Source organism: Anopheles ziemanni, chromosome 2, assembly GCF_943734765.1.
Source record: "Anopheles ziemanni chromosome 2, idAnoZiCoDA_A2_x.2, whole genome shotgun sequence".
In the NCBI taxonomy this organism is placed as follows: Eukaryota; Metazoa; Arthropoda; class Insecta; order Diptera; family Culicidae; genus Anopheles; species Anopheles ziemanni.
In genome coordinates this window covers 79715917-79739319 of record NC_080705.1, presented here as the reverse complement: position 1 = coordinate 79739319, position 23403 = coordinate 79715917, and the positions used below count along the sequence as shown (strand labels likewise).

General features: G+C 44.5%; 6 protein-coding genes across 6 annotated transcripts; 4 read left to right on the top strand and 2 right to left on the bottom strand.

Annotated features, from left to right (window-relative positions):
* On the bottom strand, positions 1-1970 carry LOC131288949 (peroxisomal membrane protein PEX14). The gene is made up of 4 exons (XM_058318134.1): positions 1654-1970; positions 1201-1524; positions 746-969; positions 1-677 (listed from the first exon to the last, which is right to left on the bottom strand). The coding sequence occupies exons 1-4, from the start codon at positions 1789-1791 to the stop codon at positions 479-481; spliced, it is 885 nt and encodes a 294-aa protein (XP_058174117.1). The 5' UTR covers positions 1792-1970; the 3' UTR covers positions 1-478.
* A 259-nt stretch (positions 1971-2229) lies between these two features.
* On the top strand, positions 2230-3253 carry LOC131288929 (uncharacterized). Its single transcript, XM_058318113.1, has 2 exons — positions 2230-2722; positions 2796-3253. The coding sequence occupies exons 1-2, from the start codon at positions 2296-2298 to the stop codon at positions 3227-3229; spliced, it is 861 nt and encodes a 286-aa protein (XP_058174096.1). The 5' UTR covers positions 2230-2295; the 3' UTR covers positions 3230-3253.
* Positions 3254-3542: 289 nt separating this feature from the next.
* LOC131288920 (protein SHQ1 homolog) lies at positions 3543-5100 on the top strand. The gene is made up of 4 exons (XM_058318102.1): positions 3543-3718; positions 3787-3961; positions 4032-4727; positions 4802-5100. The coding sequence occupies exons 1-4, from the start codon at positions 3564-3566 to the stop codon at positions 5033-5035; spliced, it is 1260 nt and encodes a 419-aa protein (XP_058174085.1). The 5' UTR covers positions 3543-3563; the 3' UTR covers positions 5036-5100.
* Positions 5101-5905: 805 nt separating this feature from the next.
* LOC131294462 (UDP-glycosyltransferase UGT5-like) lies at positions 5906-7694 on the bottom strand. Its single transcript, XM_058322509.1, has 4 exons — positions 7524-7694; positions 7374-7461; positions 7115-7300; positions 5906-7041 (listed from the first exon to the last, which is right to left on the bottom strand). The coding sequence occupies exons 1-4, from the start codon at positions 7692-7694 to the stop codon at positions 5906-5908; spliced, it is 1581 nt and encodes a 526-aa protein (XP_058178492.1).
* A 1369-nt stretch (positions 7695-9063) lies between these two features.
* Positions 9064-10662, top strand: LOC131294461 (UDP-glycosyltransferase UGT5-like). The gene has a single exon (XM_058322508.1). The coding sequence runs from the start codon at positions 9064-9066 to the stop codon at positions 10660-10662; it is 1599 nt and encodes a 532-aa protein (XP_058178491.1).
* Positions 10663-18604: 7942 nt separating this feature from the next.
* On the top strand, positions 18605-22244 carry LOC131288877 (pre-mRNA splicing regulator USH1G). The gene is made up of 7 exons (XM_058318059.1): positions 18605-18964; positions 20155-20298; positions 20374-20595; positions 20668-21026; positions 21105-21465; positions 21534-21764; positions 21838-22244. The coding sequence occupies exons 1-7, from the start codon at positions 18942-18944 to the stop codon at positions 22001-22003; spliced, it is 1506 nt and encodes a 501-aa protein (XP_058174042.1). The 5' UTR covers positions 18605-18941; the 3' UTR covers positions 22004-22244.
* Positions 22245-23403: the final 1159 nt, after the last annotated feature.

The following is a 23403-nucleotide window of genomic DNA, read 5'->3' as shown; positions in this document are numbered from 1 at the left end:
CTATTGTGGAAGTGATTAAAAACAATAGTTGCCTTAATGTAATTGCATTTTGGAGTCATCAGTTGGTACTGTTGGTCAATCCCTCGCGTTTAATCCTCCCCACGCCTAACCACAAAGTCTATTGTTTGGTTGGTAATTTATATTGCAATGAAACTGTTCTTAACGCTTCCACATCAATCGCTTCCGTGTTACGCTTCGTACCCGTCGTCGTATGCTTGTTTATATCTTTGAAAATGAAGATAGTCGTCCATTCGCGCGCAGTTCGATCTTGCTGTCTTGTCCCGGTAAACTTTAGAGGATTACGATCTGCAAAGTACCGGGGAAAAAGATAGAGAGATATGGTGTGGTGTTATTATAGAGCGGCATCCTGGAGTCTAAAACAAGGCGGGGAAATTAATCCGATTGCCAACCGGGGGAAAAAAACAGACCAGCGGGTAGTGTTCGAAAGCAACTAAAACTAGAACTACGATAACTCTTATTACATAATCTCCAGGCTGCTATCACTGTTCTTCAGCACCACATCGTTTTCGCTCGAGCCCGATCCGGAACCGGTATCGTTGTCGTCGTTCTTATCGTGCTCGCCCTCACTGCTTGGCGGCTGGTGCTGCTGGGAACGCAGTTGCCAGGCAGGAATCGACGGTGGAACGATCGGAAGATTTGGTGCCGCAAATTGTTTCCTAAAATAGAGTGCACAAATCGGTAAATAAAAGTTCATCGGGCGACCCGCTTCCATAATAAGACGAACCTGTTCAGTAATAGACCCTTGATGGAGTCTAAATCGCCCTTGAAATTATTCAGTTCCTTCATGTTCGCGTGCAATTGATTCACCCGGTTCAGTTCCTCCTTAATCTTCGTCAGCTCGCCGTTCAGCGTGTCTATTTTCGTGTTTACCGACTGATTTAGCTCGGTCAGTTGCTCGGTAACGCTTTTCTTCTTCTTGGTTCGGAACAGCAGGGGTTCTATAAATTTCTAAAAAGGAAATTAATCTTTAAAGTTTCAAAAATACTATTTGAACAAAGGACATCATTCAGAAAATAAAACACAACTAAGCAAACACATGCAAACAAACAAAATGATTTCGTGTTGATCAAGTAGGCCGAAAAGAGGGAGATTAAAAAAAGGCAAACAACCATCACCAGATAAGCAAAATGTAACATATGATCATGTATTTGTAAATAGTGAAGAGGGCCTTCGGCATACCTTGTAGAACATATAGACCCCGTACATCAGTCCACTAAGCATGGCAACCGAACTTAGCATGTCCTTCATGCGGGTGAGGAAATTTTGTCGGGGCTGTACTTGGTAGCTGGACTTTGGAAAGCTGGCCCCACTGGACTCCACGCCCATACTGATGACGGTCTGTGTCGGCAGCGCGGCAGGGTCCGCCGTGAACACTCCGGCCCGTTCGCATGCGATTTGAATTTCATCCTCCGTTAGACCCTTCGACCGAAGAAATGCTTGCTTCTTGTTTATGGCACTACGAACTACGTTCGGGTTGTTGAGGAACTTGATGGCGGTAACAATCTGCGGAGCGGAACAAAATGGAAAATGGAAACATCAGTCGTATGAGCTCTAGCCTACTGCGACCTTTGCACTTTATTTTCCACTGCGACCGAACGTGCGAGTGTCGACGGCTGTGGAATCAATTCCTACCAAATGCTCTCTTGGTGGTAGTGGCGGAGGTACTGTGGCCGGTTCACTGGTGTCCATCGTTGTAACGCTGGCCACTGCGGATAGTACTGGTTGGGCCGGTGGTCCACCATCTGCACCTTCGTTGGCTCCATCGCTCATATTGATTTGCACGGAGAGATTAATCTTGTCGGAGGTGAAAACACTAAACCCACTGATAAAGGAAGTGTACCAGCAGGGGGTACTGTTGGGTAGCGCTTATCAGCAGTACACTCGCTAGTGGAAATCAGCTGTTTCACGCACTAAATGCATCCAAAATGTTGCAATGCTGAGCAATAATTCCAGTGTAAACCCTCTTGTTGACTAGGAGAACTCTTTTAGGATATATTTTCTACTTTGATCAGAAAATGTCACAAATTAAAAGCAAAAGCAAGGATATTTGTTTTTATTCGCTTTGCCGTGACAGCAACTGTCAGTCAATTTTACGAAAATCTCATGTTCGAAATAATTCGAAATGTCAATCTTAAACCGGTGTATTTTGTTTACAAATTTTTCAGCTTACGCGCGCTTAAATTTGACTGCCATTGCTAAAATTTCAGTACCAAAGAAAACCTACGAGTGGAAGTACCAAATAAGAATAATCAGCAATTTAACTGTGCTTCGGAAATGAACGGTGCTTTGGAACCAATCTTCTCGTACGCCAAAGCCCTAGGATGGCGCGGAAGAATATTTTCAGCATTTGGATTCCTACTAGCCACAGAAGCGGTCTACGAGGTGTATCTGTTTGTGCAGGAGGCAATAAGAAAGCGGAAATCTATCAAGGAAATATGTGAGGTGCGGTTCATGAACAGGATAAACGCGGCCGATTGCTCCCCGAATTTGTCGGACATGAAGTTCGCGAACGTTTCCTATCTGGTTAGCTACATCGATCGGGCACAGGAATCTATCTGCCTGTCCATGTACATTTTAACGCTGATGGACGTACGTCTCGCCCTGCTTCGGGCAAGAAAGGAAAGGAACGTTACTGTCCGCGTGGTGTGCTGTGAATCGATGGTGTACAACGAAGGTTCACAGACGCGTCATTTGGATGAAGGTAGATACGAGCGGGGTGGTGAGACTGAGCATAAAACTTTGTCACAGCAATTATTTTCTTTTGTTTTTCTCAGATTGTTTCGTACGCTTCAAAGTGAACAGCGAGTATCTTATGCACCACAAGTTTTGCTTGCTGGACACCGAGTGGTTGTGTGCCGAGTGTCTTGTTAAAGAGCATCGTCAGCTGGCCGGCACAATACGGAGGGAGATGCAATTTACGCTGTTCGATAGGGCACTTTTTGACGACATGGAAGGGCTGAAAAAAGCTTTCGGCAGCTCGTGTGCAGTTTGTGATAACGGTAAACGTAAAAAGCGCCCGAATTCCGTCAGCAATCCACTGCCGAAAGGTGGAATGCTTATTACCGGCTCGGCTAACTGGACAGTGCCGGCATTGAGCGTACACTGGGACAATATGATTTTTACATCCATACCTGCCATGGTGCGACCATTTGCAGTCGAATTTCAACGGCAGTGGTACGAATTGAGTGATTGCGAGAAACATTGTTAACTTTTTCTTTTCTAAATTGTAAGTCAGGACTAAGGTGTCAACTTTTGCCATCGAACCTAAAGTGCCGTTTTCTTATTCTACGTTATATAAGGTTCCCATTAGTACAAGAATTGTTTTTTTTCGTTAATGTAGCAAGAATTATGAATTTTACTTTCACATTAGTCATCCACGCGATCATAGAATTATTCGCTCAAGGAAAGGAACCTCAAGAACTGTCAAAGATAGCACGTGTAGTTGTTTGTAAACAAATATAGCGTGTATTTAAATATCTACGCAAAGTGCGCGGGTAGTCAACAAATAGCGCCTGTATCAGTTGAATTTCGAAGAGTTAAAAATGAGCGATAGTGTAAAGTTTAGCATATCGCTCGATCCCAAGCATGCAGTGGTGATACTAGAAGTCCCTGAACTAGATGTGGAACACGAGAGTAATCTGGTCCTCGATGTTTACCCTCGGGAATGCATCTTTACGGCTGCTCCATATCATGCAAGGTAAGTTGTGTTATTAATGTTAAAACGTTAGCTTGGTTCAAGCGTATCTCGCATTTTTAAATTTCTAGAATTACTCTAGACGCAGACGTAACACCAGGGAAAGCATTCCCAGATAAAATAGATTACGAGAAGAACACAGTTACCTTCCGAATCCCGCTAGAGTCGGTAGCAACAAAAACTGAACCACCAAAGAATTTATTTCACTATGGATTTGGCCAACTTTATCATGGACCCCTTGTGCTGGTTTGTTTATCTTTATCAATTCATAAACAACTCTTTTACAACCGTTTAACAACATATGTCCTTGCTTTAGGAAAGTAGTCAGGAGCTGCGAATGCTAGCTCATCCCGAGCTTTATTCCTTAACGGATCGGATGCAGTTGATGCGCAAGGCAGAAGTAAAAGACTTCCAATGCGAACACTATGGAATGGATCACATTCAGTTTCAAATCGACAAGCTTGGTCTTACCCTGGAAGGATCTCCTTCGGCACCTAAACTGTCCGACGACCAAAGCTATCGCATTCGAGTGATAGTCGAGGAAAAGCAACGCCAACCAGAGCTATATACAGCGATCGAAGATCATCGGGCAATACTGCTTGGATTGATTGATATATTACTTGCGATTTGCTACGATCGCTTAACGAATGGCAACGAACTCAACGAAGCCAATTCGCATATCAACATACAACGGATATCTGCAACACTGTCGTTTTTCGTTGAGTTTGACAGCGTTGAAGAACTGTTGCGATCGTTTTATCGAAGATCATGCACGTATCCGTTCTACAGGAACAAGGAAATTTCTAAAGCGTGTGTGAACCGATTGCTTACCAGTGCAGAATCGTTTAATATACGAGAGTGGATTAAACATGAGCTCATGTTTGCATACGACGCATTTAAAGCAACAGATTGTGCAGTCATGAATCATTATTATGTTAAAGATTATCTTCGCTACTTAGAACTCGCATTGAACGACAAGTTGCTAGAAGAATGTTTGAAAGACTTGGAAAAAGTAAGTGTGTCAACCGTTAGCTTCATGTGACACGTGTTCAGAATAATCCCACATTGTTATTTGTCTCTTCACAGTTGCTTGCTGAAGTGCATCAGGAAAGCCTGGGCTTTGGTGAGGACGAAACAGTACAACAACTTTTGATGGAAATCATGGGAGAAGAAGATTCGGATTCGACGGACTCGGACGATTCTGACTCAAACGACGATGAAGTGGGAAGTAGTGATTCCGAAGCTGATTCAGTTGTAGAAGATGAAAACCCTAACGAGAATGTGCTGGAAAAATTAATGAACTTGAAGTTATCGGGATAGTTTCTTAAACATAAGACCGGCTTGAAACGTCTCAGAGAACAGACAAAATAAAATTTAAGAATCTTTAGAACGCCTATTTCTATTTTTATATTTTCTGTAGCACCTTGTTTGCAAACTTACATAGAATCAAATACATTAATGATTCGTAGATATAATTCTATGGGAAAGCAATAAAATGCAGGTGTAAAGTCTGCTCTTTTCACTCTTTTTGAGCTTGCACTCGTCATCACGCCGCAACTTCAAGCCACCCAGACATACATCGTTAGTATCTAAAAGTCATTGTTCGATGATGTAGCATATTTTTTGTCGGCGACTTAAGTACGTGTGCCGTTTGGAATTGTGGCAAATCACCAGACACATTGTGATAAGCCTTGTGAGAAATAATGAGTCGGTTTTAAACCTTATCTAATCACCTCTGCAACCAAGATATAGTTCGTCACATGTTCTAGTACTTTGAATAGGAACAAGTTGTTTTGCTTTTTTATCTGACCGGTTCATGCTAATAGAAAGATCAAACGTGTTACGTCATGTGCGATGCGTACACGCGAGAGCCTCTTCGGTTGCTATGATTCGAAAATTGTCGACTCACGTTGAAGGTCAATGGACATCTTTTGGACGATTTTCGGTTGGGCAAGGGTGAGTTCTACCACAAAGATTTCTTCTTCTTTCTTGTCCGCTCACAGAAGTTTACAATGTATGTTTTTCATTTTTTTTCTTTATTTTTGTTTGTTTATTAAAAATTAAAAATATTATAGCTACAATTCGTTGTTCGTTGAAAATTGGTTATTTGCTACTTCTTACCCGTATAGCAATGGAATGCTCACAACCAGCACCAATACCTCAAGATTGGCATAACGAAATGCAAAATCGTTAATTTCGTTTCTTCTTGGAGTCAGCAGAGGTCTTCACCTTTGCGTTCTTCGATCGCCCTCCACACAACAGTTTAATCAATAGATAAGCGAACAATAGCGGTCCACCAAAGATAGTGGCCAGTACATCGATCCCATGGTACTGCAGGAAGCCCAGCTCCTGGCCGGCCGATTTCAGGTGTTCGGCACCCCGATGCCGAATAACGTACTCTACCCAAAAGACGGCCAAATCCAACGGATTCTGTGGCTGATCACGGTAACGCGCAGAAATGGTACCGGCCACGGTTTTGTACTTTTCATTATTCAAAATCTCGTTGATGGCTTTCGATAGGCGTTCCTCAGAGATTTCTTGATACGGCAATTGTATCCCGTAGCCGGTCCGTTCCGCTTTACCCATGTTTAGATATTGATCACCGAATACCGGAATGCCGATCACCGGCACGCCGTGGTACATCGCCTCAGTTGTGCTGAGCAGACCGCCGTGCGTGATAAACAACCGTACGTTCGGGTGTGCCAGAACGTCATCCTGCGGCCACCATGCCTTCACGATCACATTTTTCGGTCGATTAGGGAGTGTCTCATCCTCCCATTTCCACAAGACCGTCTGTTTCAGCTTGGCAAACACACGCAGGATTGCTTCCCGTTTCTCCACCGGTAGCTGGCTGCTCTTGATGTTCGAGCCCATCGAGAAGTAGATAACACCCTGTGGCGAACCGTCCAGAATCGACTTGATGTCTTCGGGTAGCGGTTTTGGCTTGCGGTTGACGTGCATTCCACCGACCTCGATCATGTTTGGCACGTACGGGCGCGGATAGCTGAGACTGAGGTGCTGATTGAGCAGAACCAGCGACACGGAATGCTTCCGAAGATGCTCCAGTGGAGGTTTCGGCCCGGGGAACGCCGCCTCGTACATCGCGCTCTGTACCGGGAAGTCCAGGATTTGCCCGAGAGCGGCGTCAAGTATTGTCATCAACATGTTACCGACACGCTGGACAAACGACATCCGGTCGGTGAAGCTTAGGAACGGATGCGGTACGTAGGAGGTAGGCGAGGGCGTACCGACCATTTCGTTTGTCCACCGGGATGCACCGAAGGTCGACACGGCCACACAGGGCGCCTTGAAGCGATGCACAAAACCTAACGAAAGGTTATCGAAACAAAAGAAATTAATTAATTTGTTCTCGTCCGTTACAAACCCTTACCGTCCTACCTAAGTGTGCATCGTTCAGAAAACTCTCCAGGACTACTAGATCAAACTGTTCGTTCGAGTTGATCAGTTTGATGACGTTCGGATGCTGCAGCGTGAAATTTGTTATCATATGCCCGAACTTGTACGTCATCGTTATGCCTTCCCACACGCTTTGGTCGGCCATGTCGAACATGTTGGGTATCAATTCTGTAACGTAACCAATCACCACCCCCACCGGTTATCTATCTTGATAAGACACAGGCGACTGTGAAATACGTACCCTTTATAATATCCTCTTCTACGGACACATCAATATCGCGGTAATTTTCCAGCGGTTTCTTCTGCGGGAACGGGTTGATAACAGTAACCTGACAACAAATAACAACATTAAAGAATATACGCTAGCTTTCAATGGTTAAATTGATCTTACCTGGTGACCACGTCGGGCCAATTCCTTCATCAGCGCCGATCCAACGATGTAATGCGAACGAGCAGAGGTAGGAAAGATGCCCAGAATCCGAGCACCATCCGTGGTCGAAGGTAGACCGATCGCACATGCGATCGCCAACACCAAAAACGTCGTTTTCATCCACTTTAACATTTTTTTATTTTTTTGTTGCTACACGTGTGAGGACCGCCTTTCCTACTTGCGTCCTCGCTGGACGACTGCTGGCTGTGGAATGGCTTGCTGTTGAATTTGTTTGTCCAGTTTCTGCGACTTCGCGTTCCTGGTTCGCGCAACTTGTTTTCTCATATCGCTAGGTTGTGACGCTGTTCGTACCAATACTTCAGTTCACATCAGTGTAGGTTAAATGGAGGTGAAGTTACAAAACACGTTAGTCAAAATTATTTCCAAATACCGGCGATATCGTAGGACGCTAACGTTCGTCGTCATGCGCGGCTTCTGATTCCGTTCATCAGAGGAGGCCGTTTTTTGTTTACGTTCATTCATGTCTGGTTGATCATGGTTGATCTTCGTTTGATTATTGATCGTGCCGGTTTTGGGTATGTTGAATGAATGAAACTTTTCCTCAGTACAGAGATTATTTTTTTCAAAAATCAATTATAATCCAACCATGGTCAAATTATTTCCTGTTTCCTGCAATTCATTCCTTACACAGACAATATCGACGCATGATAAGGGAGAGATATTTATTGGCCTGCAAAAACCATAACTTAACAGAACGGTGCTCAAACAAAACGTGATCGGAATGTTTGAACAGTCATCTAAACGCTTTGCAAAGTCTCAAAACAAACACTCGCACATGTAGTATGCACTTTGCTCACCGGCTTCCGGTTGGAAGATTCAAACGCTAAAAATAAGCTACCCATCTTCTTCTAGTATCACCCGAGTTGGTGCCGCGACATTGAGAAGGCCGCCACACCCCGGGGGCGCCTGAAAGCTTCGCGTTCCCGCCCTTGTCCGCAACGCAACACGTGTTTACCGTTTCCTTCGCCTTGCGGCGAATGTTTGCTTACGGTCCGAAAGCTGAAAACAAATATAGAACGTCTGCTCTCGCTGCTGCTCGTCGGCCATTAGTGGGGGTGCTGCTAACGCCACCACGTTGTCGCAATGTTCCGCCGCGGTGTCCCTGTACCTTGGTACGGGGTTCATTTGGTGGCGACAAGCTTTTCACGTTATCGCGTTCGTTAAATTGGTTGTCCCAATTCACAACTACACGCTTCCCCCGGGAGAACGAGCAGAAGAGAAGATCCACTATGTGGATTAGCAAACGGGAGAAAAGGCGAAGGAGCGTTTGATTTGAACTTGAACGGATCACTTACGTATGTGAGAAACAGTGTGTGCCGCCTAGCTCGCGATAACCGACTGTGGATGGTCGGATTGATAGCGAGCGCGCACTAGCAGTTGGCCAACGACAGTTGGCGCAAATCAACGTTCTTTCGTTAGGCTCCAGTACCGCTAGTTCAGTGTTCGGTGTCAAGTAGATTAGTTCCGCAGTGGAGTGATAATGTACGGTCTGAAGGTGCTTCTTCCGGTTGCGCTGCTGGTGGCGCTTCTGGCAGGCGGTACGGAAGCTTCCCGTATCCTTGGAATTCTTCCTTCGGTCGGTCGCTCACATTATATTATCGGTGCCGGTCTAATGAAGGCCCTGCTCGACGCGGGCCATGAAGTGACCATCGTCAGTCCGTACCCGATGAAGGGTGCTCCGCCCGATCGGCATCGGGACATTCTGATGCCGGAATTCACCGAAGCACACGGTGTGTCCGGGCCGGATCTTTTCGAGTACAAAAATGCACCCAACCTAGTGGTTCTCTACCTGGTGTACAACGAGTTTGGGCCGATGTCCTCCGAGGGTCTCCTGCAGCACCCGAACGTGGTACAGTTGATGGAATCGGGCGAAAAGTTTGACGCCGTTATCGTGGAGTCGTTTGCCAGTGAGGTCCTGTACGGATTGGCGGAGCACTTCGGGGGGCAGCTAATCGTCTTTTCACCGTTCGGGGCTTCCATGTGGACGAACGAGCTGGTTGGCACACCGTACCCGTACTCCTACATTCCCCACACCTTCCTCAGCTACACGAACGAGATGTCCTTCTGGCAACGGTTCTCCAACGCGCTCGTGGCGCACTTGGATAAGTTCTACTATCGCAACGTGTTCCTACCGAAACAGGAGCAGCTGTACCGGCGCTACTTCCCTGAGGCGAAGCTAACCTTCCAGGAGACACTCGATAGTGTTCGGTTGGCGTTCGTGAATCAACATTTTACGCTCAGCTACCCTCATCCTTACGCACCGAACCACATCGAAATCGGAGGTATCCAGATCCAACCGCCGAAAGAGTTGCCCGAAGATCTCCACAAGTACATCGAGTCGTCGCCGCACGGTGTGATCTACTTCTCGATGGGTTCGATGCTGAAGGGACGCAACTTCCCCGAGGAAAAGCGGGCCGCATTCGTGAACGTGTTCCGCGGGCTGAAGGAGAACGTGATCTGGAAGTACGAGAACGAGAGCCTCCCGAACCGGCCAAAGAACGTACTCATCCGATCGTGGATGCCACAGAGCGACATATTGGCCCATCCGAAGGTGAAACTGTTCATCACGCACGGTGGCCTTCTCGGGACGACCGAGGGTCTCTACAACGGGGTACCGATGGTCGGCATACCGATCTACGGCGATCAGGAGCTTAATCTGGCCCGCGCCGAAAAGGCTGGCTACGGCGTGAAGCTTGACTACGAGACACTCAGCGAAGAAACGATCTCTGCCGCCATCGGCCGGGTCCTTTCCGATCCGTCCTACGCTAAGAACGCGCAAACCATCTCTCGACGTTACCGTGATCAACCGCTCGGACCGGCCAAAACGGCTGTTTACTGGGTGGAGTATGTCATCCGGCATGGAGGCGCACCGCAGCTTCAATCCCCGTCCGTAAAACTCTCTTTCATCGAGTACAATCTGCTCGATGTGTATGCGGTGATGGCACTGATCGCGCTATCAGCGCTAATTGGATCGTTCGCACTGGTTAAGGTGACCCTGAAACGGCTCGGACTTGTCAAAGGAGCCAAATCGGCCGCCGGAAGGGGTGGTGGTGCACAGGAGCGGAAGAAAACAAAATAACGATTTCGGCCATACGACGTTAACCGAAAATCAAAGTTCAAACAAATCCTGATAGCGAATGGCGTGAACTGAACGGGGCAACATTAAACGAAGCAAACTGTCCAATTTATTCCCCCGATTGCATTGATAAGGCAATGTCGTTTATTTTTGATGAAGTTTTTTTTTGTCAATCCATCAACTTTAAGATGAACAATATTGCATGGAAAAGAAGTAAAGAACAAAGTCCAAGCGTATTGTTCACGCGGCAACCAGGTGATACTCTGGAAGAGAGAAGATAAATATTAGCGCAGCCGATACACGCATACATATAGTTCACCAGATAACATCGACAACTTCTTAACGTTCTGAGTTCTCTTTTCCCCGACAAGTCGATTGGAACTGAAAATACCAAAGCTTGTGCCTAAACAAAACTGTTGCGCGAGTGTGATAGAGCAAATTAAACCTGACGCAATGATAACGCACAGATAACGATAAAGAACTAGTATTGGTAGCTTTTGTTACGTTTTACATTAGAATATAGCGAACATATATTTCGGAATATGTCTTAAACAATGGTTATTGTTTTGCTTGTGAATGAAACGAAAGAAATAGTTTAACTTAAAAAAAAATGAAGATGTGAGAAGATCTTCAATTCGTTCCAGCAAATCTAGCGAATATAATTTCCTTACTATACTTAACACGTTTTGTTTCTTTTCCTAACGAACTTTGTAACTTTTAAATTTCAAAATTCAACTGAAAACAATCTAAAGTTCGTACTGTGCTCTTCCATGGAGTATAATTGCAGGCGCATTCTTCAACAAATGAGCTTAGAACGATTTAAGCTTTTAAACAAGTTTGTATAAAAGCCGTGAAGAAGGATTACCCAAGATTTCATCAAATGTTGTTGAATGTTCTTTCAAAAATGTTTGAAAAATCGCAAAGCCTCAAAGAATTTTTTATTTAATCATGACAAAAATGTCCAGACACGTCTCGTAGTCGAAGATACGCATGGTTACGACGGTCCAAATTTTTATGATACACTGTTTTCAGGGCCAATTTGTCGGCATCAAGCTGCTCTTTGTTGGTAGTAGGCAGTGAATTGCACGCGCACGGTTTTTGTTTGGTTTCGTTAGAAAGCACTTTGGGTTTGTTAAGTTTAACTTTGCCATTATCGGGAACAACATTGGCGCGACAACAACGCGACATTTTCTCGTCGCGCCAATGTTGCTACCGATAATGGCAAAGTTAAACTTAATAAGCCCAAACTGGTTCCTAACGATGCCAAACAAAAACCTTGCGCGTGCAATTCACTGCCTACTACCAACAAAGAGCAGCTTGATGCCGACGAATTGGCCCTAAAAACAGTGTAAAACTATGAAAATTGAAAAGTTCTCGTACTCGAATCGTAATCGTCGTTAAAAAATGAAACAAAATTGGCTATCGGATCAGTCTTTTTTGAGACAATATCTCACGTAATCTATTTGTAAGGTACTCAATAGATTTTATGGTGAGCGGGATAAAATCTGCCGGCCGGACTTTACCGACCCCTGCATTAGAGCGTTTTTAGCTGTGCCACTGATCGGTGCGTGAGGCTGTGGCACCACTACCAACGAATTTACCTCAGTTCAGGTGTTCCATTTCGATGCGCTGCTATCGTAAGCACCTTTTATTTCTCGAGCTGAGCCCCGCGAGCAGTACTTCAGCAACCCTCGCGAAGGTGGGTCGCGGTCCGCGGGTTTACCTTTTCACCTCCCATCCCCTTCTGTAGCGTAAGTGTAAATGGTTCCCCCCAACTAGGGCCCAACGGGTTCTACCCTGTGTCTGTTTCTGAGTGAACTTTTCGTGTAATTAGAGGCCATTAATGCAGCAAATTCTGGCCAAACGACGCCGTTGGTGATTTGGTTTCAGCGTCGTCGTGTTGATTGTTTCGAATGGCCATCCACGTTTCCCAGCGCATAGAGGAAACGCACCGATCATGGCGTGCCATTTGCGGTCAACCCGCGCGGTAGCTATGGTAACACCCGTAGCTTTTGTTTTTCACTTCAATCCATCTCTTCTGTCCGGCAGTGCGATCGCGGAACGGTTCAAGAATGCCCTACGGAAGGGCAAGTGCAGAGCATAGATGGTGTTTCTGTACGGGTGTATGTGTGTGTTTGTTTGATTCCGGTAGACCCCGATCTGGTACAGTCTGGTGTGATCAACCGCGATGTGGAACAAATCGAGGGCACTGGGAATAGGACGTGTGATGTTTGGGGTTTTGACATTTCGTGCAACATAAAACAGCACTTGCGGGGATATCATTTCCGGGCGATCTTGCCGCCAGCCACCACGACAGTTCCGGCATTGTATGCAGTGGGGAATGCAGACGAGTGTACGGCTGTGTGCGGAAGCCATCATCATTTTATTTGACCATTTGTTTCAACGGGGACGTCACCTGTACTAGATAACGCGAGTAAACTCTACTTGAAGTGTCCAATCCACGAACCCGTCGATACGATCTTATCAGTTGTACAAAAAGGTGATATTGTGCAGTGGAGAAAAAAAAGGTCACCTCCGGTACGGGAATGATTGGGACCCCTTCTGGCGATGTGTCCTCCATACAATGCAAAAAAAACCCGTCTGATTGTGCCCGTTATCAGGTGAGGACGTTCTTCGACCGCTAAAAAAGTAATGCTCCGATATCAATGGTCTGTTTCCTTGATCGTGTGATTAATTTGATGGCCAATTGCTTGCTATCAGTAAAAATGCAAAGAAAATCATCTGTTGTCGTCAGTGTGTTATCGTAACGGAAAAAAGAAGGGACTGTGAAATGAAATGTTTACTCCATATACACCTTAGTCAATCAACAATCCGTACAGGCACCAATGTCTACTCATATGGAATAAATATTTTGATAATATGTGGGAAATGTAATTCCATTCTATGAAATTCTACGAATACGGATACGTAGAGACTGTACGGATACTTTTTTGAGTAGCTGTATGAAGTGCATGTGAACAGTGAACCATCTCTCGGAAAAATCTTCAAGTGCCAGCTTCGGCTACCTTCACCAACACCGGTATCTACAATAGTGTTTCTGCATCGTTGCATTTGCATGCCTTTATCTACGTCACGAAACTTTGCGTTCCTTACTTAATCCAAACCTATGGACAGATTTCTAGCATCACGATGGGTTGTTTGGGTGATTAAATGGACAGCAGGTTTGTTTGAGCACAGCAATTTTTCTGAAATCAGTGATTTTTTCAGAGAATCTAATTTCGCGTCACACGTTTACAATTAATCTTGGAAACTAATAGCACAATAGCATAACTCCTTATGAACTTTAAAGGCAGTTGTGACTGCAGGTAAACTGTTTTCTACATTCTTATCTGCCTGATCTTAGTCGAGGAATTGGCTTATTGACTTTCGAAAATTAAACATAAATAGACAACAGTAAACACAAGAAAGTCATTTGCTAATCTTTGTTTAGCAAACATTACGACAGGAAATGGAAAGTGAAAAAGCGCATCAACAAAATCTTAGATCTCACCGGATCGAGAGCCAAGCGGATGGGAATGTGATGCAATGAAGACGCTTTTCTAGCTTATCTGTAGCAATATTACGAAGCAAGTCCCTTTTCTTTTCAGTCGGGTTCAAATGGTTTTATTTTGGAAAACAAAAGGTTGAGCCGTGTTACGGACAGCACAATAGCCGCGTTTTTCTTTCATTAAGCATCTACGAGTCGGAATATGTGCCTCTGAAAAAGTCTAGAGGACGTTTTAAAACGATCAAATGCAGCTCGCATCCACTTAAAGGAAGTTTATTTCCATATTGAACGAATTATCAATACTCGCATAGTTGATGTGTTGCCATGGAAGCGAAGCTCGCGCGCTTTTCCAATTAGTCATTCATTGAAAAACACTTCAAACGCACCCTTTTCAGCTGATGCGTACACTCAAGACAAATAATGACAAATGCATCCATCCACCAATGAAGTGGATTCATTGATGCAACCCTCTTCGACTACTTGTATGACCAGCAAGCGAATCATGTGAAATCCAGACTAAATATCGCCATTTCCTTCTCTCACAGACAGCTACTGGCGCCACTTGTTCCTCCAGAGCTCAATGCTGAGGAAGATTGGTTCGCAATGCATAATCTGCTCCATGAGGATGGTGCAGCCTTTATTTCCTCACGATCGAAACAAGTGATTTCCGGCCGATTGAATGCTTATACGAGTTTTAATGCACCGTCTCGCCATTGTTCGAATTAATTTACACGTCGCATCGCAGCCCAAAAGGCTTCGCGGAGGGAAAAGCGAGCAAAACAGCTGACTACGATAAAGGGCACAATTCATCTTCCAAACAGTTGTAATTGTAGTAGTATAAGGCATAGAAAATTGCAATTCAATGTAAGACAAAAAATGGTGGGGAAATTATGATGATCTTCCTGGAGGAAGTAAAAGTAGGAAATTCAAATTGAAATTATGTTTCATACTTGTTAATTTTTTGTTTGTTTGGTAATTTGTTTGTTACCTGGTCGGTTATTTCACTAAAATTATCGATCGGATGGAAACAGTCGTTGTTACGAATCTATCTTTATTTTCCTTCAAATTTGATCGCTTTAAAGATTTAACCTATAAACCGGCTTATTAATAAGTTATTAGTCTCCTTGACCAGTGTATCACTTAATGCAGGGATCGGCACACGTTTTTCAAAAAGGGCCAGATAATTAAAGAGAAACTGAAGGCGCGGGCCGGATACTTTAAACGATGCTTCAATATTTTCAAAGTAATACTTTCTAACTTTCTAAATAGCAAAGTTGCATAACAAGAGGTAAAAGATAACATATTTAAAATGTATCGATGAACATATAACAGTAACACCTCGTTAAACAATTGTTCTCTTTGGGAAGAAAATAAACCTGACATCGTGAACAAATCCGATAAAAATTGGGATGGGTTATGAAGCACTACGGGCCGGATAAAATCATTTGGCGGGCCGGATTTGGCCCGCGGACCGCACTTTGCCGACCCCTGACTTAATGTAATTAAATCTCATTTTAATCATCAGTTTGGGTTCCCCAGTGTGCTTGCATGCTTCACGGAGGCACAACATATTACCGCAGAGTATATAATGCTGTATGACTGCGTTGCTGATAATGCCGGAATACGAACCGAACTGGTGTTCTTCTGCTTTTTGGCGTAACGACCTCTTGGTCATGCGTGCCCCCTTTAAGGGCTTACAAGATAGAGGGGTGACGAACTGGTGTTCGTTGTTCTTGATTAAACTGACACGTGATGTGTGATGAATCAGTATTAATTGATCAATGGATGCTATAATCTGAAGAGTTCCTTGCTGGCAGAATGCCTTCTCTTTCTGTCTAATTGACAATTGTTATCAACAAAACGAGAAAGCATGATAATACTGCCAGCCGGGCTATAACATCAGCTCAGTCACTCCTCCATTATCTCAAGCTTGTTAATAAGACGTTTAACTGTCACTTAATGCTTAATTATTACTTAATTAATTCAAAACATAATACCAGAGTAATAGCCATAAAATTGGGGGTGCCCATGGCGCAGCGGTAGCGCGAGGAAACACCACACCACAGGTGTGGGATCGAATCTCGAGTCTGGCACCCTCCGGTATTACGAACGGCTGACCACCGATCTATAATATACCGTCTTTCGGTCACACAAACTCTCTTCGGAGAGAGGCCTTGTCCCACTAGGGGATGTCGTGCCACATAAAAAAAAAAAAAAAAAAAAAATAGCCATAAAAAGAACACTCGGGACGTGTGTATTTTGAATATTTTTTATAAAACACAACTGCATTCTTTAAACATTTTGCAATGTCGCTAATGTTTTCCCCCACCCTGGTTGGTTATTTCAATACTCTCGGAAAATTGTTGAGTTGAGAACCAACATTCACTTTTTTCCTCTTGCGGTTAATTTTGGTTTTTTTCCCCACTTTGTTACAGCTTAACTTGCGCCAATGTGGATATCTTTGCACCGAACTGCGCGTTTCCCAGGAAAAATGCAAAGCATACGAAATTTTCGTGTCTCAATTTGGATTCCACGGGCATTGGCGTACGTAACGAGGAGGGAAGAAATCAGTGGGTGTTTGTGTGGGTGGTAGTAGATGATGTTACAGTTGTCAAACATAAACTTGGTATATTTTTTATCTAATTTTAATGAATCAGGGACTTCCTTTACCAGGCTTGTACGAAATGTTTCACCAGTTTTCGAACCTCATTATTTGATGGTTGATGGTGCTGGTTGATGATAGGTTTACTTTCAATAATCCAAAAATTTTAAAAGAGTATGAAACACTAAACCAGCGTTAACATCCGATCAACTCTCGACCACGCAATCGATAAATGCCTCCAATGGTGTGGGCAATTTGAAGCGCCTTGAAAATTTGGCGAATAATTGCTTGAGCCGCAACAATGGTGGCATGCGGAGCAAATGACTCATTTATTTTATTCTGTGCCTTTGTGTGCATCAGTGTGCAGAAGCAGCATAAGCGCTCCAAATTCCACACAAAGCTACACCATAACGTTCCCTCCCTTCGAAAGTACAACAAAAAAAGGAACAGAAAAAAGACAATTATCCATTTACCCACGTCAAGCGTTTGCTGAGAGGGGCGCATAAATTACGTCCGAGCGTCCGATTTTTCGGCGGAGGTCAAAGATCCATCTCCCCCGCTCAAGGGCTGTGTTCTTGTTTTTGACAACATTTCACTACAATTTGAATCACAATAAGAAGGTCAAATTGATGAGTTTTTACCATTGTTTGTTTCAAGTTCAATTTGGAAAAAGATCATCATCGACTCACGTGGTTCGTGCGCGGACCGATCGATAGCCATGGCAAATAAAATCGTTCGTTCAGTCCATAATTTTCCCCTGTTGTTCACAAATGGTAACCATTTTCTACCATTAATATTCTGGGCACGATCGGCCCGAAGGGGTTTCAGAGAAATTAACTTGTTGCTGTAAATCACGATGTCAGATTTACTTCTCCATGGTTCTCGCTCATTTACAAACACAAACTATAAGTACGAAGTGGTGCCGATACCTTTCATGCTCTTCCGGCATTTCCTTTCGCCTTGTAACGTTCCCCATTTTAGTCGGCACACTTATCACTCGATCAAAAGTCATACCCATACGATACTATGTATGTTAACATGTCGTCCATTAAGCCAAACACGCTTATGTCTGGTTGGTTGGCGTATAATTGTGCCGACGGAAAGCAAAAGGAGTTTTCTTGTTCCTATTTTCCTTGACTTTGGCGTACCGCGCGCGTCACTAACTACCTTTCGTGGTACGCCGGGAAATTACAATGTGCATTAACGAAAAAGTCACAAAATCGCACAGCTAAGGGAAACGATCACTTCTACGCGCTTTCGTTAGATCTGGATCACATTTCAACGTGCTCACATTTCACTTTCCCTAATCGGGCCCCGGGGATCTCTAGGGTAACGGGTTCGGTTGGTGAAAAACGAGTACCGGAATTGGGAGAAAACCCAACAGACTTTGCGGTGTAGGCTTAATCCGTTTTTAAATAGAGCGGTTAAATGCAAAAAGTGACACTACTATGCCGTAGGGTTGAAGCACTTTGAATTGGAAGAAGGAGAGTAAATGTAACTGCTTTTTGCTGTTTATGCTAGCTTAGCCTGCTGTTATACGCCTGATGATTTTTCTGCTCTTCTGTACCATTCAAAAAAAAAAAAAACTCTTCATCTCCCAATTGAAACAAAGTCGAAATGTTATATCTAAATGTGTTCACCTTAATTATCCGACGCTAATTTTCCCGTTTTTTAATTTGCTCTACTGAACCGTTCCTTTTCCGACCTTCGAAGAAAGTGAAACTCTCGATTTCCATACGATCTCACACTAAGTGGAAGCGTTTGGCCTCTGAAATATTTTTAAAACAGATCTATAGCTCATTCGTTGGTGAAAATAGCCCACTCTGCGGTGCTTTACGTTACGATACGATGCGATCCTATCAATCCATCGGAATACATTTAAATGGTGCTATGGTGATGGTTAATTCACTTCTCCCGTTGTAGCAAGTGACGGTGCGGGGAAAGAAATTAAGAAAGCGCAACTCTAACCGATGATCACCGTTTGTGCAGTGGAAAGCGTAAAGTGTGTCTCGAATTGCAATCGAAAAGTGTATAATCCGGCAGCTGGAACGTAAAGTGTTTTCCCGGGCTGGAACGTAAAGCGGGCGCCATCATTAGCATTGCCAGATTTGGGGCGCAACGGCCAGACACCAGGACGACCGTGTGTTTCGATGACCGGAAAAAGCTGAAACGATGTCATCGGATAGAATCCACCGGTAAGTGACATGTTTCACCCTTTCTCTCCTTCCTACTGACTTGACTGTGTGTGACTTTCTGTTTCTCCCACGCACGATGGCCCCCATGGGGCTCTTAACCGCGGGATGAAAGTCTGCCTAAGTTGGTCCGTTTTTTTTTCAAGCTATACCTTTTTGTCTAGAAAAATCCATCCCTCAAGGGCATAATTTTGATGATCTCATCTCTCGTGCCACGGATTAGGACAATGAACGGGAAGAGTCCATGAGATAATTTTCATCTGCCTCGATTTTACGCTGGGAACGGACACATCGCGGAAGTTGATTGCGCCAGACCTTTTGAGACGTTCGATTCGCACACAGGAAGTGGAGCGAAGTGTTTCGTCATTTGTATGCAGACAATCTCGCTTCGTGTTGGATTTATGTGGCCGATATCACAATGTACGCTTTCGCACCTTCCATTAGAAACCAAAAGTTAGGCTGCAATCCGCAAACAGTGATAAGTCGGCTGGAAGTGGAAAACATTTTTTAGTTTGTTGATAATTATGTCGGCAGCCCAATCTTTTCATACTTACACTCTGGTTGGTACACTCTAGTTTATCGAAGTGGTGCTTCTTTTCTGTTTTTTACGTTTGCGATCATAATATCGAGCTCGAAAAATTCACTATAGGATGGGAACATTACGTCAAATGTTGCTGTAATAAACAGAAATGTGAGTTAAATGTATTGTAGTTGAATGTAAAAACGACGTAACGTAACTCTATTCAATTTATTTTCCAAACCCGAATAAAATTTAAAAAAATCTATTAAAATGAAGTTAACAACATACCTATTTTTGGAGTTTTTGAAGTACCGTGGTCGTTTCTGTCTTGAAATGAAAGTCGTTTTGTTCTGTGAACATCCTTTTAGCAATTGCCATTTTTAGTAAAATAATTATATTATTATTATATAAATAAAATAATTATTTCGTCCTAAGTAGGGGCTAGGAGATTTTAAAAAGTTGAAAGCATTGTTGATCAAAATGTAAGCAGAAACAAAACTTCGCAGGATTAATAAATTTGGTATTATTATGATTTTAAATCAAATGAAAAGTAAAGGTGGTTTAGACCGATAGCCAATAAAACATACAAACAAAAACTTGCTAAATAGATAAACCAATTGTGATAGAGTTATTAATGATATTATACACGTGAATTGGTGCTATCATTTTTCAGTGCCGCCAAAGACGGTCTGCTGGACGTGCTTCGGGAGGCGACCCGTTCCGAGGCCAATGCCAAAGATGTGGACGGTATGACGCCCGTCCTGTGGGCTGCCTTCGAAGGTCATTTCGAGGCTTTAAAGCTACTAGTCGCCCGGGGGTAAGTAAGGGCCCGACGGTCCCGTGACAGATTCCCAAAATGTTTCACCTAATATTTTCCGCTCGTTCCTTCCAGGGGAGATCCGGATAAGGCCGATCAGTTTGGTAACACCGCCCTGCATCTGGCATCCGCCAAAGGTCACATGCAGTGCGTGGACTTCCTGGTGCAGTTCGGGGTTAACATTTACGCGCTCGACATCGACCATCACAGTGCGCAGGACTTGGCAGCGATCAACAACCGGGATAATATCTTGCGGTATCTCGATGCGGCGGCAGCCACCCTCGAGGCCACGGACAGGTATGAAAAAGTGGCTGGATGGAGGGGCCCGTACCTGGAATCTCATATTTGAATTTCTTTCTTTCGTCACAGAAAACGGGCGCACGAGCTGAAAGAACATGCCAAAAAGAAGAGCGAGAAAAGGGCCCGCGAGTTCCTGGGCCGGCAGCAAAAGATCGAACGGGAGCTCGATCCGAGCCTGTCCCGCCGTCCGGTGCCGCACCGGCCCTCGAACTTGCTGCAAACGCTGAAGCAAAAGCTCTGGTCCGGTAGCCAGGGAAACCTGTCCCAGGGGCACCGATTGGCCGATGGGCAGGCACAGCCCCAGATGACGACAACGACGACAACGACGACGTTCAGTGCGCTGGTGGGTGGAACGGTTGCCCGTGGCGGAGGGGCAGTGAAGAAGCGGGCGAATGCCATGAAAACCCGACAGCAGATGGAAAACGGAGGTAGATCTTTCATTCGCAGTTTATTGTTACAACAAAATGTGTTTGAAACTCATCGTAATGCTTTATTTGTCGTTTAAGATTTCAAAATTGGCGAAATGGAGGCGAACGGTAAAAGGAGCGTGCGATCGATACAGGGCTTACGGCGCGACTCGGAGGTGCTGTACGTGGGAACCTACAGCTCGAACGATGACTCCAATGCCTCGGACCGGCGGGGCAAGCTGAAGGACGTGTTCGACGTTGACTCGAACGGCGGTGACAATGACGATGCGGACGAGGACAGTGGCAGTGCGGCTAGCGGCAAATTTGGAACCATGTCCCGGGCGCACAGTCAGCCCGACTTTCTGCTGGCCGGCGCCACCGATGAGGTGACGGAGGACGTCCTCCTGCAGCGACCATCGGGACTGTTCAGTCGGCCATCGTTCGGTAACCTGGCCTTCCCGTAAGTGTCGTAAGACGATTGCCATATCACCGGACGATCACACCTAACCTAACCTGCATTTTCCACAGTCGATCCGTTTCGAATGTGCTCGCCCAGCTCGGCAACGAACAGTCGTCCAGTGCGTCCTCGGACGGCTCGATGAAGGCCAAACCGACGACGAAGGGAGCGATCAAGCCCCGCTCGCAGCTGGTCATCTCGGATTCGGACTCGGACGTCGAAAGTTCCGACAACGAGGAGAACGACTCGTTAGCGATTCTGCGGTTTTTGGCTGCCTTCAAGCTAGAAGATTACTATCCAGTGTAAGTCACTCTTTCCTCCCCTGGCATGTCGTCCGCAAAATAAGCTTTCGGGATTCTCTTTATTACCTTTTAGATTCCAAAAGAACGAAATCGACTTGGAAACACTGATGATCCTCACGGAGAATGATATCAAATCGCTCGGCCTGCCACTCGGGCCGTACCGGAGGCTTTGCAACGCGATACAGGAGCGAAAGGAAGCCTTGGCTAATCCGGGCACGATATCCGACAGTCGACTTTAGTCCATTTGATAAGCTTAGTTTACCACGGAAGGTAAACTTGCAAATGGAACTGATGCGTTGGCGTGTACATTGAAAATGGATCGCATTTAACTGCTGTACAGTAGTGTAGTGCATAGTATAGTTTTCTTTTTTAATTGGACCCTAGGACACCCCCTTAGGCCCTATATGAATTAAATTATTAGGAATTTTATGTACATTCTACCAAAATGAATGTGAGCTATAATAAAAACAAGATGCAATACGTAAATATCAGTTCAATTCGGTTAATCCCCATTCACAAGTGGTTAGAGTTACGTGCGCTCGGTTAGAAGCTCGTAAAATGAATAACTGGTGCTGACCATACTCAATAAAATTGATTTGGACAGACCGGTGCCGTTTCAGGTCAGAACAAGCACGAAAAAACTTTGCTGGGATCAATGGCAAGGTTGAGTGCATGTTCATCAACCATGGACGGAGATTAAACGATGCAGTCATCGTTCTTCGATTTCTTTTTCTTTCCACTAAACTACGGCACGAACGTTGTGGCACGCGACGATCTCCTTAAGGGGAAAATCGAACGTCGCCGAGAGGCTTCCAAACAACCCTCGGATCAACAGTCTCTTTGGTAATCTTCATGAGGATTTTTCGCCAAAATAATTCATCTAGAGCAGTGATGTCAAACTCAGTTGACCTCGGGGCCGCATTTCCTCCCAAAATAGGTTTGCGGGCTAAAACGTAGCATTGGTTGGATTCATGAAAACAGATTCTTATCAGTGTCCTTTTCACTTAACAGCCAATTATGAATTCACAATGTTGGTGTATTATATTACCTTACATGTATGTTGGTGTATTATATTACAGCCTTATCACACTGGTCACCAATGGTGGTATGGCAATGTGGGCCGCCAATGGTGACTAGTGTGAGAAGGGTATTATCAATTTGCTATGAATGATATCCTACTATTCATTAGCTCAATGTTATTCGCTTGAGATAAGTACTATCATTAGAAGAGAAATTTCTATTAAAACAAGATATGTATGTATCAGTATGCTTGTCGGCGAGTACACTTACGATGTGTACAAAGTGGCGGTGTACAAAACGGAAGATCGTACGTAGGCGTGTCCTGTCCCTCTTTGCGAAATGTCTACCTGTGTCGGCTTTCACGTTCCATTACGTTCTTTTCGCCATGCCCCTCTTCTACTGGAATGGCGCGGCAGACATTATTGTGCTTTTGTAGCAGAATGGCCCGTGCGTTACCTGCTAAAATGTGGCACGTTAACTCCTCCCTACCTAATTCTTGAGCTCCTGTTTTACTTTTATCTGCTTTGTTTTTCGCTTTCGTCGGTTACCTCTGGTTTTAACGCTTGTTTAAAAATAATCATTCTGATTGCTGGTTGGTCAACGAATTCTTTCATATTCG

Excerpts from the sequence above, each read along its gene's own strand:
- LOC131288949 (XM_058318134.1), bottom strand. The coding sequence starts at position 1,791 with ATGAGCGATGGAGCCAACGAAGGTGCAGATGGTGGACCACCGGCCCAA. Across the intron at positions 1,525-1,653 it reads TACCACCAAGAGAGCATTTG|ATTGTTACCGCCATCAAGTT; the intron begins GTAGGAATTGAT and ends TCCGCTCCGCAG. Across the intron at positions 678-745 it reads AAGGGTCTATTACTGAACAG|GAAACAATTTGCGGCACCAA; the intron begins GTTCGTCTTATT and ends ACTCTATTTTAG.
- LOC131294461 (XM_058322508.1), top strand. The coding sequence starts at position 9,064 with ATGTACGGTCTGAAGGTGCTTCTTCCGGTTGCGCTGCTGGTGGCGCTT.
- LOC131288877 (XM_058318059.1), top strand. The coding sequence starts at position 18,942 with ATGTCATCGGATAGAATCCACCG. Across the intron at positions 20,299-20,373 it reads AAGCTACTAGTCGCCCGGGG|GGGAGATCCGGATAAGGCCG; the intron begins GTAAGTAAGGGC and ends CGTTCCTTCCAG. Across the intron at positions 21,027-21,104 it reads ACAGCAGATGGAAAACGGAG|ATTTCAAAATTGGCGAAATG; the intron begins GTAGATCTTTCA and ends TTGTCGTTTAAG.
- LOC131294462 (XM_058322509.1), bottom strand. The coding sequence starts at position 7,694 with ATGTTAAAGTGGATGAAAACGACGTTTTTGGTGTTGGCGATCGCATGT. Across the intron at positions 7,462-7,523 it reads TGGCCCGACGTGGTCACCAG|GTTACTGTTATCAACCCGTT; the intron begins GTAAGATCAATT and ends ATTTGTTGTCAG. Across the intron at positions 7,042-7,114 it reads TCTGAACGATGCACACTTAG|GTTTTGTGCATCGCTTCAAG; the intron begins GTAGGACGGTAA and ends ACCTTTCGTTAG.
- LOC131288920 (XM_058318102.1), top strand. The coding sequence starts at position 3,564 with ATGAGCGATAGTGTAAAGTTTAGCATATCGCTCGATCCCAAGCATGCA. Across the intron at positions 3,962-4,031 it reads ATCATGGACCCCTTGTGCTG|GAAAGTAGTCAGGAGCTGCG; the intron begins GTTTGTTTATCT and ends TCCTTGCTTTAG. Across the intron at positions 4,728-4,801 it reads GTTTGAAAGACTTGGAAAAA|TTGCTTGCTGAAGTGCATCA; the intron begins GTAAGTGTGTCA and ends GTCTCTTCACAG.
- LOC131288929 (XM_058318113.1), top strand. The coding sequence starts at position 2,296 with ATGAACGGTGCTTTGGAACCAATCTTCTCGTACGCCAAAGCCCTAGGA. Across the intron at positions 2,723-2,795 it reads GACGCGTCATTTGGATGAAG|ATTGTTTCGTACGCTTCAAA; the intron begins GTAGATACGAGC and ends TGTTTTTCTCAG.